The sequence below is a fragment of the Oncorhynchus tshawytscha genome, linkage group LG20, assembly GCF_018296145.1.
Source record: "Oncorhynchus tshawytscha isolate Ot180627B linkage group LG20, Otsh_v2.0, whole genome shotgun sequence".
NCBI classification, from domain to species: Eukaryota; Metazoa; Chordata; class Actinopteri; order Salmoniformes; family Salmonidae; genus Oncorhynchus; species Oncorhynchus tshawytscha.
Genome location: NC_056448.1, coordinates 1,781,636 through 1,794,000, shown reverse-complemented (window position 1 = coordinate 1,794,000; position 12,365 = coordinate 1,781,636). Strand labels below are relative to the sequence as shown.

The window sequence follows — 12,365 nt, the reverse complement described above, 5'->3', positions numbered from 1 at the left end:
AATCTCAAATATAAAATATTTTTTGATTTGTTCAACACTTTTGGTTACTACATGATTCCATATCTGTTATTTCATAGTTTGGATGTCTTCACTATTAGTAAAGAAAAACACTGAGGTGTCCAAACTGTTGACTGGTACTGTATATTGTATGGATACGGCTGGCTGCCCATGAGTCAGTCTTTTCTTTATGGTGTCTGTATTGGGCATTTGGCTGACCAGTGATGTGTGAATAGCTAGCTTACTAACATTATTTCTGTTGTCATAATTGTCTATATTGGGCATTTGGCTGACCAGTGATGTGTGAATAGCTAGCTTACTAACATAATTTCTGTTGTCATAATTGTCTATATTGGGCATTTGGCTGACCAGTGATGTGTGAATAGCTAGCTTACTAACATAATTTCTGTTGTCATAATTGTCTGTATTGGGCATTTGGCTGACCAGTGATGTGTGAATAGCTAGCTTACTAACATTTGCAAAATATGGGAGTAATGATATAATATGTGGTGAGCAAACAGTTTGTAAATGCCTTATAAATGGTTTATTATGGAACCTTAAAATGAAGTGTTACTCTAGGATGTTGCTGGGCCCAGCACAGGTAGTGTGGACCCATGGTCTTCTGGTACCAGACAGCTCATAGGTGAGTGCATTTGAGCTAGGAAGGAAACAAAGACACGGATGTACTGCCAGTTCCTTAATTTGTTGGCTCTATACTGTATGCAATAGCACTTAGGAATGACAGACAGTGACAGCAGAGGAGAACAAGGTGAATCAGAGACAGACAGACAGGCAGAGAAAATGCAGCGACAGACTGCACAACAGGGAGGCAAGAGAGACAATTTACCACTATAACTGCATCTCCGGTGGTGCTTTTATTTGTTGTATTTGTCTTAAACATGAGCTGGTTAAAAAAGAGGAGCACTATGGGGGGTGCGTGCAGTGAGTGCACGGTGATGTGGGCTAAATGCCAGGGATGAATTTTTGTCCCAGTCGGCCCCTGGGCCCATGATGGCGAGCTGGGGTGTGCAGACATCAAGAAAGATGTTATCTTTGGAGGGTTCTTCCTATAAATATCTATGAACGGTTCCACCAGCCTTATTAGCCTCTAAAATGTAATTATTTATGAAAACTATTACACACAGTGTATCACAAGGCCTTTCTCTGAGAGCCTTCAGTGCCTTCAGAAAGTATCCACACCCCTTGACTTTTCCCACATTTGTTGTGTTACAGTCTGAATTTACAATGGATTCAATTGAGATGTTGTCTCACTGATCTACACACAATACCCCATAATGGCAAAGTGGAATTTTGTTTGTAGACATTTTTTGAAATGAATCAAACAAATGAAAGCTGAAATGAGTACTGAATGTTATGGTAAGACTAAATAAGTTCCAGAGTAGAAATGTGATTAGCAAGTAAGTTGCATGGACTCCATTCTATGTTCAATAGTAGTGGTTAACATGATTTTTAAGTAACTACCTCAACTCTGTACCCCACACACAATGATCTGTAAGTTCCCTCAATCAAGAAGTGCATTTCAAACACAGATTCAACCACAAAGACCAGGGAGGGTTTTCAATGCCTCACAAAGAAGGGCATCGATTGGTAGATGTGTAAAAAATCAAATGTAGTTTCTCAGCAAAAAAATATTGCTCCTTTTTGGGCCCTCACCAGTTTACATCTCTGAAAGAGGGAGAGGTGGGGCGAGAGAAGGAGAGCAATAGATATAGTAGGGTATCAGAGAGAGGAGAGCGAGAGAGCCTGTCTCCTGTGTCAGACACAGGCAGCCCACTTGTGATTCACTGGGAGTGCACCTGCAGATTGAGAAGATAATGAAAACATGCAGATGAGTCTTGAATCACAGAGGTAATTAACTGTTAACATGAGGAAGTGCTCTACTTTAGATGCCTTAGGAATGAACTTGGACCTACTCATCACATACTATGTGGTCTTCTTGGACTTCAAATCAAATTTTATTAGTCACATGCGCCAAATACAACAGTATTCAGTACAGTGAAATGCTTACTTACGAGCCCCTAACCAACAGTGCAGTTTCAAAAAATACAGATAAGAATAAGAGATAAAAGTAACAAGTCATTAAAGAGCAGCAGTAAAATAACAATATATACAGGGGGTGCCGGTTAGTTGAGGTAGTATGTAGGTAGAGTTAATTAAAGTGACTATGCATAGATGACAACAGAGAGTGGCAATGGTATGGGGGGGGGGGCAATGCAAATCGTCTGGGTAGCCATTTGACTAGATGTTCAGGAGTCTTATGGCTTGGGGGTAGAAGCTGTTTAGAAGCCTCTTGGACCTAGACTTGGCGCTCTGGTACAGCTTGCCGTGTGGTAGCAGGGAGAACAGTCTATGACTGACACCGCCCGGTATAGAGGTCCTGGATGGCAGGAAGCTTGGCCACAGTGATGTAGTGGGCTGTTCGCACTTCCCTCTGTAGTGCCTTACGGTCAGAGGCCGAATAGTTGCCATACCAGGCAGTGATGCAACCAGTCAGAATGCTCTCGATGGTGCAGCTGTAGAACCTTTTTGAGGATCTGAGGACCCATGCCAAATCTTTTCAGTCTCCTGAGGGGGAATAGGTTTTGTTGTGACCACTTCATGACTGTCATGGTGTGCTTGGACCATGTTAGTTTGTTGGTGATGTGGGCACCAAGGAACTTGAAGCTCTCAACCTGCTCTTAACTTCTTGAATTCTTAATAGGAGTGTAAGCCGTGACTTCTAAAAACCCATATAGATTCACTAGGTTTTCCCACACTGCTGATTGTAAACCTACTGCTGAAAATGGCATAGTCTGCTCTAGGCAGTCACGTTTGGTCTCTAACCAGCCGGTCTGTGTGCTCATGCCTTTGGGGGCGTAAATCATACTGACTGTTTGTCAGTGTACACCACGTGATTCATCAAAAATGTGCTTTGTGGTTAAGAAGAGCAGTCCTCTCCACTGTATCTCAGAGAGAAACACACACACTCTGATGCACACTCACTCACACACACACACCGTTTCCTCCTCTCTGTGTCAAGAGCAAACAGAGAGAATTAGGTAAAGAGAGAGTGATGTCCTCCAGCCAAGATGGATGTTGGTGTCCTGCTAAAGAACAAATCGCACACAAACCCAAAGCAAACACACTGCTGGTCTGTGAATGATCCACCCGAAATGCTCTCTCAATCATACCCCAAGGAACTGAGTGTGTGTGTGTACATGCATGCATGTGTGTGTTGACTTTGAAAAGGAAAACGGAAAAAGAGGAGGGTAGGAAACCCTTGGTTGGGTTGGAATGTTAGTGTGTTTGTCATGTGTTTCAGCCTCTGACTCACCTTGAGATGATGTTTACTGTGAGTAAACCTCCATCTTTCATTACTGGCATAGGCTATGCATCGATGCCTCCATAGTAGAAATACATTTCCTCTCTTGGGATGTAGTCAAATTGCCCTCAAGGTAAAAAAAAGTTGTATTTTTTATTTAACTAGGCAAGTCAGTTAAGAACAAATTATTATTTACAATGACGGCCTACCCCGGCCAAACCTGGATGACGCTGGGCCAATTGTGTGCCGCCCTATGAGACTCCCAATCACGGCCGGATGTGATGCAGCCTGGATTCAAACCAGGGACTGTCGTGACGCCTCTTGCACTGAGATGCAGTACCTTAGACCGCTGTGCCACTCGGGAGCCCCGAATGTACATGTAACTGAACGCAGGTGAGAGAGGAGGGCTTGGTTGGGTTTTGCTCCTCGCTGAGGCTTGGCCAGTTGGGATTGATTTGTTTGATTAAATGATTGGTTATCTATTGCAATATATACTTACACTATATCCTCAGTAGATACATTTGGATTGATGCTGTGTCTACAAGGGAAAGCAAAAGTGCTGACTGAGCTAAAGATGCGGTCAAGGATTTTTCTTCATCCTACGAAGGAGATATAGATTTATGGCAATTATCTTGTAACAGTGGGATAGGTGTTATGGAAATTCTACTGTAACAAGGGTTTGTCTGGTTCATACTAAAATCAGAGTCCTAAGTTTGTTTCTTTTAGCAGATTACTTTTGCAAGCCTCTGAGAAATGGTAATAAGAGGTGAGGTGCGTAAAATTGCAGTGTAAGGCTGTTTTCACCGCATAGCAAAGTAATAATTTATCTCTTCATATTTCCCTGGAGACATATGTCTGCTCTCTTATAGAGTCTCTTCATGTTATTTCTAAATCCAGACACAGCAAGCTAAAAGAGAGACTATATGTCCTCATCCTGAAGTGAATAAAATATGTGCTATGCTGTATGCCAGTGGTCTGAGTCAAGATCACTTTGAGTCAAAAATGCAAGCCGAGATCTACCGCTCAGATCTTTTTTAAACAGGACTTAAAAAACGTAAGCCTATGCAACATTAAGCAATTAAAAACAGTTCTGTAGCAATGAGGTTTGTGCAGCAGGCTATAGGCCCAATACATTATCACTGCATATTGGCTCTGCTTGAATTGCCCTGCCAATGTGGTTCTTCTCGGACCGATTTGAAATTATATTTTTTAAATGTAGGTATATGATCACACTGGTAATAATTTGTTGTATTACTTGTGAGGCACAGCTAAGTAAGCATGATCATTTGCTTTTTTTTTTTTCAAAATCTGTTTTTTACTGGACTGATGGCTGCCTCTCACCCGACTCATTGTTACTCCACCCTCCTTCCCTCCGCTGAGAAAAGGGGACAGAATCTCATGCACCAATTCATGTTTCTCCTCTGACCAGAGAATGTGAAATATCCCCTGATATTAAAAAAGACAGAAGCCGCTAATAATTACAACTCGAGCTGATCTGAACACTTAAACTTAAACTCCTTCATTGCAGCTGCAGTGCTGGTTGTCGCTTGTGGAAACTGGGAGAACCCGCATTTTGTGGCTTATGATGGTGTTGAACAAAGTGTTGACAGTGCTGAATAACAACTTAAAACATACACATAAAAACAGCAGACTTTTGCTGTATTCGTTGAGTCTCTACAGTCATGGTTTAAAAAGTATTTTTACAGTCTATAGTGCGAGCAAACTGTGCAGACACGGTGTTCTGAGCTATCCGATTGGCCAAAGGTAGGCCTATAGGTGCACTTGATTTTCTCTCTGGGAGTTCGACCTTCAGACACATTAACTGGTTATGTATGGGAACATTTTGCCTTCCCGGCGCTAGGGCTGCGGAATCAAGTGCACCTACCCCTAACAGCGCGAAACAAAAAAAATAGGAACGCATGGCTTTATGGTTGGGTTTTTTACAGAAATGGTTGGTGACCGACTAGGAATGCCTTGGAGATGGACCAGTCGAACGTGGTCGAACGTGGTCGACCGGTTGGTGACCGACTAGGAATGCCTTGGAGATGGACCAGTCGAACGTGGTCGACCGGTTGGTGACCGACTAGGAATGCCTTGGAGATGGACCAGTCGAACGTGGTCGACCGGTTGGTGACCGACTAGGAATGCCTTGGAGATGGACCAGTTGAACGTGGTCGACCGGTTGGTGACCGACTAGGAATGCCTTGGAGATGGACCAGTCGACCGTGGTCGAACGTGGTCGACCGACTAGGAATGCCTTGGAGATGGACCAGTCGAACGTGGTCGACCGGTTGGTGACCGACTAGGAATGCCTTGGAGATGGACCAGTTGAACGTGGTCGACCGGTTGGTGACCGACTAGGAATGCCTTGGAGATGGACCAGTCGAACTTGGTCGAACGTGGTCGACCGGTTGGTGACCGACTAGGAATGCCTTGGAGATGGACCAGTTGAACGTGGTCGACCGGTGGTGACCGACTAGGAATGCCTTGGAGATGGACCAGTCGAACTTGGTCGAACGTGGTCGACCGGTTGGTGACCGACTAGGAATGCCTTGGAGATGGACCAGTCGAACGTGGTCGACCGGTTGGTGACCGACTAGGAATGCCTTGGAGATGGACCAGTCGAACGTGGTCGAACGTGGTCGAACGTGGTCAAACGTGGTCGACCGGTTGGTGACCACCGCTGTTTGCCATATATTGTTGAAACTATTTATTCTTCAAAAAATGACTGTCCATACAGACGTCCACCATGGTATTTCAGAATACTTCACATGTTGCTTCAGAATGCATTAATAGCCACAGTATAATATGACTGTCACCCATCTTATATTCTGTCAATTAAAAACACTGACATCTACTTGAGAATGGCTTTGCTTGGCAACACATTTCAATGTGACTGAGACACTAATTCCTAACCTCTTGTGTTACACAGAAGTCCACTAAGGGGTCGGTGGTGCTGGACTTTGTGTTCAACCATGTGAACCTGGCAGAGACAGACTACTTCGGGCTGCGCTACTGTGACCGCAGCCACCAGACGGTCAGTCACCAATGATTTAGATAAACATATGTATACATATACAGATGTACAGTATACTCTCACTGTAGACCAGGGAAGGCTATGCATTTGGCATGACATGATGAATAGTGCACCGGAGAGGAGATTACCTTCCTTCATATACACTAATCGAAGTGGCTGGTGAGATTAGAAAGGGTATTTCCCTCTGAGGCAGATGTCTGGGATTGATATCTGAAAAGGGTAGCTTCAGCTTGCCCCAGTCAAAGTGAAAATAGTATGCGTTAGTATGCTTTAAAAGACCAGACAACAACAGTTCTGTGAATATTGGCAGAAGGTGCCATCACAGTGCGTCACACGCAGGTCCAGGCCAGGCCAGGCCATGACAGGGTAGAGTAGGGGTGGAAAGGAGTAGTAAATACTCATTCAGGGCCCCAGGGCTCCACACACTCAGAGTACAGAGCCATAAAATAACACAATGATAGGCTGTGTGCGTCCCCAGAAGGCACCCTATTCCCTATGTAGTGCGCTGCTTTTGACCAGGGCCCATAGGGCTCTGGTCAAAAGTAGTGCACTATAGTGTGCTGTTTCGGACACAGACATAATCTCCCAACGTCCCCCAGCTCTCTCGCTCACATGGATGGGCGGTATCCTGTGCAATGCCTTCTGGGGGCTGTCGGCCAAGCCCTGATTTATTGTCAGACCTGCGCAGGATGAAAGCATGTCTCTGTACATGTGTCAAGACTCAAAAGCTATGTTTAAGTGAAAGAAAAACAGTAAAAGGAGACTGAAAATGTTGGAACACCAGCATCACTGTCTCTGTTTGACTTATCTAATGTATGACCTGACATGCATGCACTATAAGCACACACCCAGTACAAGAGAGTATTCTTGTTTGAAAAAGAGAGATACATTGTTTTACTGCTAATGTCCCTGCTTAAAAGGTAGACAAATTACGTTGCCACGAGCAGAACCGCAGATATGAAAGATACAAGACGGTCTCACATAGTCACACACAGTATCTGCACACGTGTGCGCTTCACGCTGTTCACAGCGTGGTAGCCAGGGCAACTAAACAGCAGATAAGTTGAGCCTCGTACTTCAACACTCTACGTTGTTGTGGAAATTGACCCACTATGCTGTTTAATTTCTGCATCTAAGTCATATCGCTGAGTCTACCTTTAACCCACATAGCTCAGTTTGTTTTCCTCTCTCTTTCTCTCTATCACTACCCCTCTCTTTCCCCTCCTCTCTCTTTCTCTCTATCACTACCCCTCTCTTTCCCCCCCTCTCTCTTTCTCTCCATCACTACCCCTCTCTTTCCCCTCCTCTCTCTTTCTCTCCATCACTACCCCTCTTTCCCCTCCTCTCTTTTTCTCTCCATCCTACCCCTCTCTTTCCCCTCCTCTCTCTTTCTCTCCATCACTACCCCTCTTTCCCCTCCTCTCTCTTTCTCTCCATCACTACCCCTCTCTTTCCCCTCCTCTCTCTTTCTCTCCATCACTACCCCTCTCTTTCCCCTCCTCTCTCTTTCTCTCTATCACTACCCCTCTCTTTCCCCTCCTCTCTCTTTCTCTCCATCACTACCCCTCTTTCCCCTCCTCTCTTTCTCTCTTTCACTACCTCTCCTCTCTATCACTACCCCTCTCTTTCCCCTCCTCTCTCTTTCTCTCTATCACTACCCCTCTTTTCCCCTCCATCTCTTTCTCTCTATCCTACCCCTCTCTTTCCCCTCCTCTCTCTTTCTCTCCATCACTACCCCTCTCTTTCCCCTCCTCTCTCTTTCTCTCCATCACTACCCCTCTCTTTCCCCTCCTCTCTCTTTCTCTCCATCACTACCCCTCTCTTTCCCCTCCTCTCTCTTTCTCCTCTCTCTCCATCACTACCCCTCTCTTTCCCCTCCTCTCTCTTTCTCTCCATCACTACCCCTCTCTTTCCCCTCCTCTCTCTTTCTCTCCATCACTACCCCTCTCTTTCCCCTCCTCTTCTTTCTCTCCATCACTACCCCTCTCTTTCCCCTCCTCTCTCTTTCTCTCCATCACTACCCCTCTCTTTCCCCTCTCTTCTCCTATCACTACCCCTCCTTTCCCCTCCTCTCTTTTCTCTCCATCACTACCCCTCTCTTTCCCCTCCTCTCTCTTTCTCTCCATCACTACCCCTCTCTTTCCCCTCCTCTCTCTTTCTCTCCATCACTACCCCTCTTTCCCCTCCTCTCATCACTACCCCTCTCTTTCCCCTCCTCTCTCTTTCTCTCCATCACTACCCCTCTTTCCCCTCCTCTCTCTTTCTCTCCATCACTACCCCTCTCTTTCCCCTCCTCTCTCTTTCTCTCCATCACTACCCCTCTCTTTCCCCTCCTCTCTCTTTCTCTCTATCACTACCCCTCTCTTTCCCCTCCTCTCTCTTTCTCTCCATCACTACCCCTCTCTTTCCCCTCCTCTCTCTTTCTCTCCATCACTACCCCTCTCTTTCCCCTCCTCTCTCTTTCTCTCCATCACTACCCCTCTCTTTCCCCTCCTCTCTCTTTCTCTCCATCACTACCCCTCTCTTTCCCCTCCTCTCTCTTTCTCTCCATCACTACCCCTCTCTTTCCCCTCCTCTCTCTTTCTCTCCATCACTACCCCTCTCTTTCCCCTCCTCTCTCTTTCTCTCCATCACTACCCCTCTCTTTCCCCTCCTCTCTCTTTCTCTCCATCACTACCCCTCTCTTTCCCCTCCTCTCTCTTTCTCTCCATCATGCCCCTCTCTTTCCCCTCTATCTCCTCTCCATCACTACCCCTCTTTCCCCTCCTCTTCTTTCTCTCTATGCCTCACCCCTCTATCTACCCCGTCACTCTCTTTCTCTCTATGCCTCACCCCTCTATCTACCCCGTCACTCTCTTTCTCTCTATGCCTCACCCCTCTATCTACCCCGTCGCTCTCTTTCTCTCTCGTTTTCCACCTTCACCCTTGTTTTTCTTAGTGTTGTGTTTTTCCAGTTTATCTACAACAGATTTGAGTTTGTCTGACAACCAGTATCCTGTTGAGATAATTAGAGATGATAAATCTCTAACGCTGAGTTGATGTTCAACTATGTTTGACCGGGGGATCGGATTTAGAATTTTTGCCAACCTTGTTTTTTTTGGAGATAAGTTCATTAATAATTCTGTAGAAAATAATCTTATTGGATCTTACAGAACTTTTACAGTCTGTTTTATAGAAAATGTATTATCAATGTATACACATTATTATCCTCCCTGTGCTTGGGTAATATTTGGCCCAAGGGCGTGTTTGCATCAGCATGCACATTCACATCATTCCTACCCTCTGGAGTCGTAAAGGACATACCAACATAGATACTGTAGCAGGTTGACGTTTATTGTCATGAATCTTGCCCTAGAGGCAGATTTCCGCTAGATGGGCCAGCTGCAAAGTCAAAATGGTCTAGATCAGAAAAAGGTTACATATTTAAGGTTATGGTTAGGATTTTGGGTTAGCAGTGTGGTTAAGGTTAGGGTTAATGGGGAACTGCCCCTGCTGATTTGGCCCAATTTTTTTGGCTTGCTCCTCAAGACATTCTGGTGGCCATGACAGAAGCCAAACGTGAGTTTGCTTGAGTGTGTGGTTTGACTGGGTCAGTAGCCTACAGAGTAATATAGAATTTATGTAGATATTTCAATACCAGGGTTCCCCAAATATGAAAGACTTTAAAAACACCAGGTAATCATCTCCAAGTGATTTTTAACTCAATAAAAAAATATGCTGAATCTAGTTGATGATCCCTGTTCTAAACTAAGTGTTCTGATAACATTCAAATGTAGTAACAGGTCCATGTAGTTTAAACAACCTTTTACATAATGCCATAGAATAGTGTTCTGCTAATATAACAACGTGCACCTTTCATTCCCAGACGATACAGACACTGTGCCTATCGGCATTTTGTCTGGTGGTAATGGGGCTACCTTGGCAAACATGTCAGAGTGGTCATACCTTCCTGTATGATGTCCCGTATACAACACGAGTTCCCTCCCCATATTGACTGATGCCTTTCAATTCAATAATTTATCAAGACAATACAAGTAAAAGTTGTGTCTAGTAAAATGTTTATGCCGAGCGCCGGGTCTCTCTCCATTCAGAGACATCAGTATCAAGCCCGTCTACAGGAAACGTATGATCTCTGTAATTGCAAACAAAGGTTTCTGTACCAAATATTAAGTTCTGCTTTTCTGATGTATCAAATACTTATGTCATGCAATAATGCAAATTAATTACTTAAAAATCATACAATGTGATTTTCTAGATTCCGTCTCTCACAGTTGAAGTGTACCTATGATTAAAATGAAAGACCTCTACATGCTTTGTAAGTAGGAAACACTGCCGATTTTGCAGGTTATCAAATACTTGTTCTCCCCACTGTATATATTTTCACTCCTTCACTCATGCTGCCAAACATCCCCTCGTAGAACTGACCAGCCTACCGTTCCTTGACTTCGGCAATGTAATTTGCAAAATAGCCTCCAACACTACTCAGCAAACTGGATGTATTCTATCACAGTGCCATCCGTTTTGTCACCAAAGCCCCATATACTACCCACCACTGCGACCTGTATGCTCTCGCTGGCTGGCTCTCGCTACATATTCATCGCCAAACCCACTGGCTCCAGGTCATCTATAAATCTTTGCTAGGTAAAACCCCACCTTATCTCAGCTCACTGTTCACCATAGCAACACCCACCCATAGCACACGCTCCAGCAGGTATATTGCACTGGTCATCCCCAAAGCCACTTCCTTTGGCCTCCTTTCCTTCCAGTTCTCTGCTGCCAATGACTGAAACGAATTGCAAAAATCACTGAAGCTGGAGTCTTATCTCCCTCTCTAATTTTAAGCATCAGCTGTCAGAGCAGCTTATCAATGACTGTACTTGTACACAGCCAATCTGTAAATAGCACACCCAACTACCTTCTCCCCATATTGCTATTTATCTTCTTGCTCTTTTGCACCCCAGTATCTCTACTTGCACATCATCATCTTCACATTTATCACTCCAGTGTTAATGCAAAATTGTTATTATTTCGGACTCTATGGCCTATTTATTGCCCTACCTCCCTACTCTTCTACATTTGCACACACTGTACATAGATTTTTCTATTGTGTTATTGACTGTACTTTTCAGCATTTATGAGTTCGATTACAGGCTCAAAATGGCCAGAAACAAATAACTTTTTTCTGAAACTCGTCAGTCTATTCATGTTCTGAGAAATGAAGGCTATCCCATGTGGGAAATTACCAAGAAACTGAAGATCTCATTCAACACTGTGTACTACTCCAATTTGACAGAGCTTGAAAAAATTGTAAAATAGTAATAGGCAAATGTTGCACAATCCAGGTGTGGAAAGCTCTTAGAGACTTACCCATAAAGACTCACAGGTGTAATTGCTGCCAAAGGTGCTTCTACAAAGTATTGACTCAGGGATGTGAATACTTATGTAAAATGATATATTTCTATATTTTATTTCCAATACATTTCCTAAAAAATTCTAAACATGTTTTCACTTTGTCATTATGAGGTATTGCGTGTAGACAGGTGAGAAAAACATCTCTTTAATCCATTTAGAATTCAGGCTGTAACAACAAATGTGGAATAAGTCAAGGGGTATGAATACTTTGGTGAGCATTTTGCCAGAGCCCCAATAGCAGCATAGATCAGCTCTTGGCCCCTCATCATAGATACTGGTCGGTCTCTCTCTCTCTCACACACACACACACACACACACACAATTATCAATGGTGGTTATGATTAGCCTGGTGGAACCAACCTGATCGTTGTGTTCACCTTTCTGTTTCACTTCAGATATCAGCGACAGGTAGCCTAGTGCTTAGAGCTTTGGACTATTTTAGTCTGAAGTCTTGCCTGGCAAGCTGTGAAAATAGCAAGACAACAGTGAATGAAATGATTTTTGGAGGTCGCTAAACCATTGAAATCACATTACTGGACATGTTAGGATACTCATCTTTGCTCCTTCTGGTAGGTCCAGGCCTCCATTCATGGCCAG

At 44.2% G+C, this 12,365-nt stretch overlaps 1 protein-coding gene across 3 annotated transcripts in view; it reads left to right on the top strand.

Annotated features, from left to right (window-relative positions):
• Positions 1–12,365, top strand: part of LOC112219718 (band 4.1-like protein 4) — a 91,755-nt gene that overhangs the window by 29,988 nt on the left and 49,402 nt on the right. For 2 of the 3 annotated variants that reach the window (XM_024381245.2, XM_024381243.2), the window contains exon 3: positions 6,252–6,356. The exons of the other annotated variant lie outside the window; for it this stretch is intronic. In XM_024381245.2, coding sequence (XP_024237013.2) covers positions 6,252–6,356 — 105 coding nt within the window. The remainder of the gene's footprint in view (positions 1–6,251; positions 6,357–12,365) is intronic. 3 annotated transcript variants of the gene reach the window in all.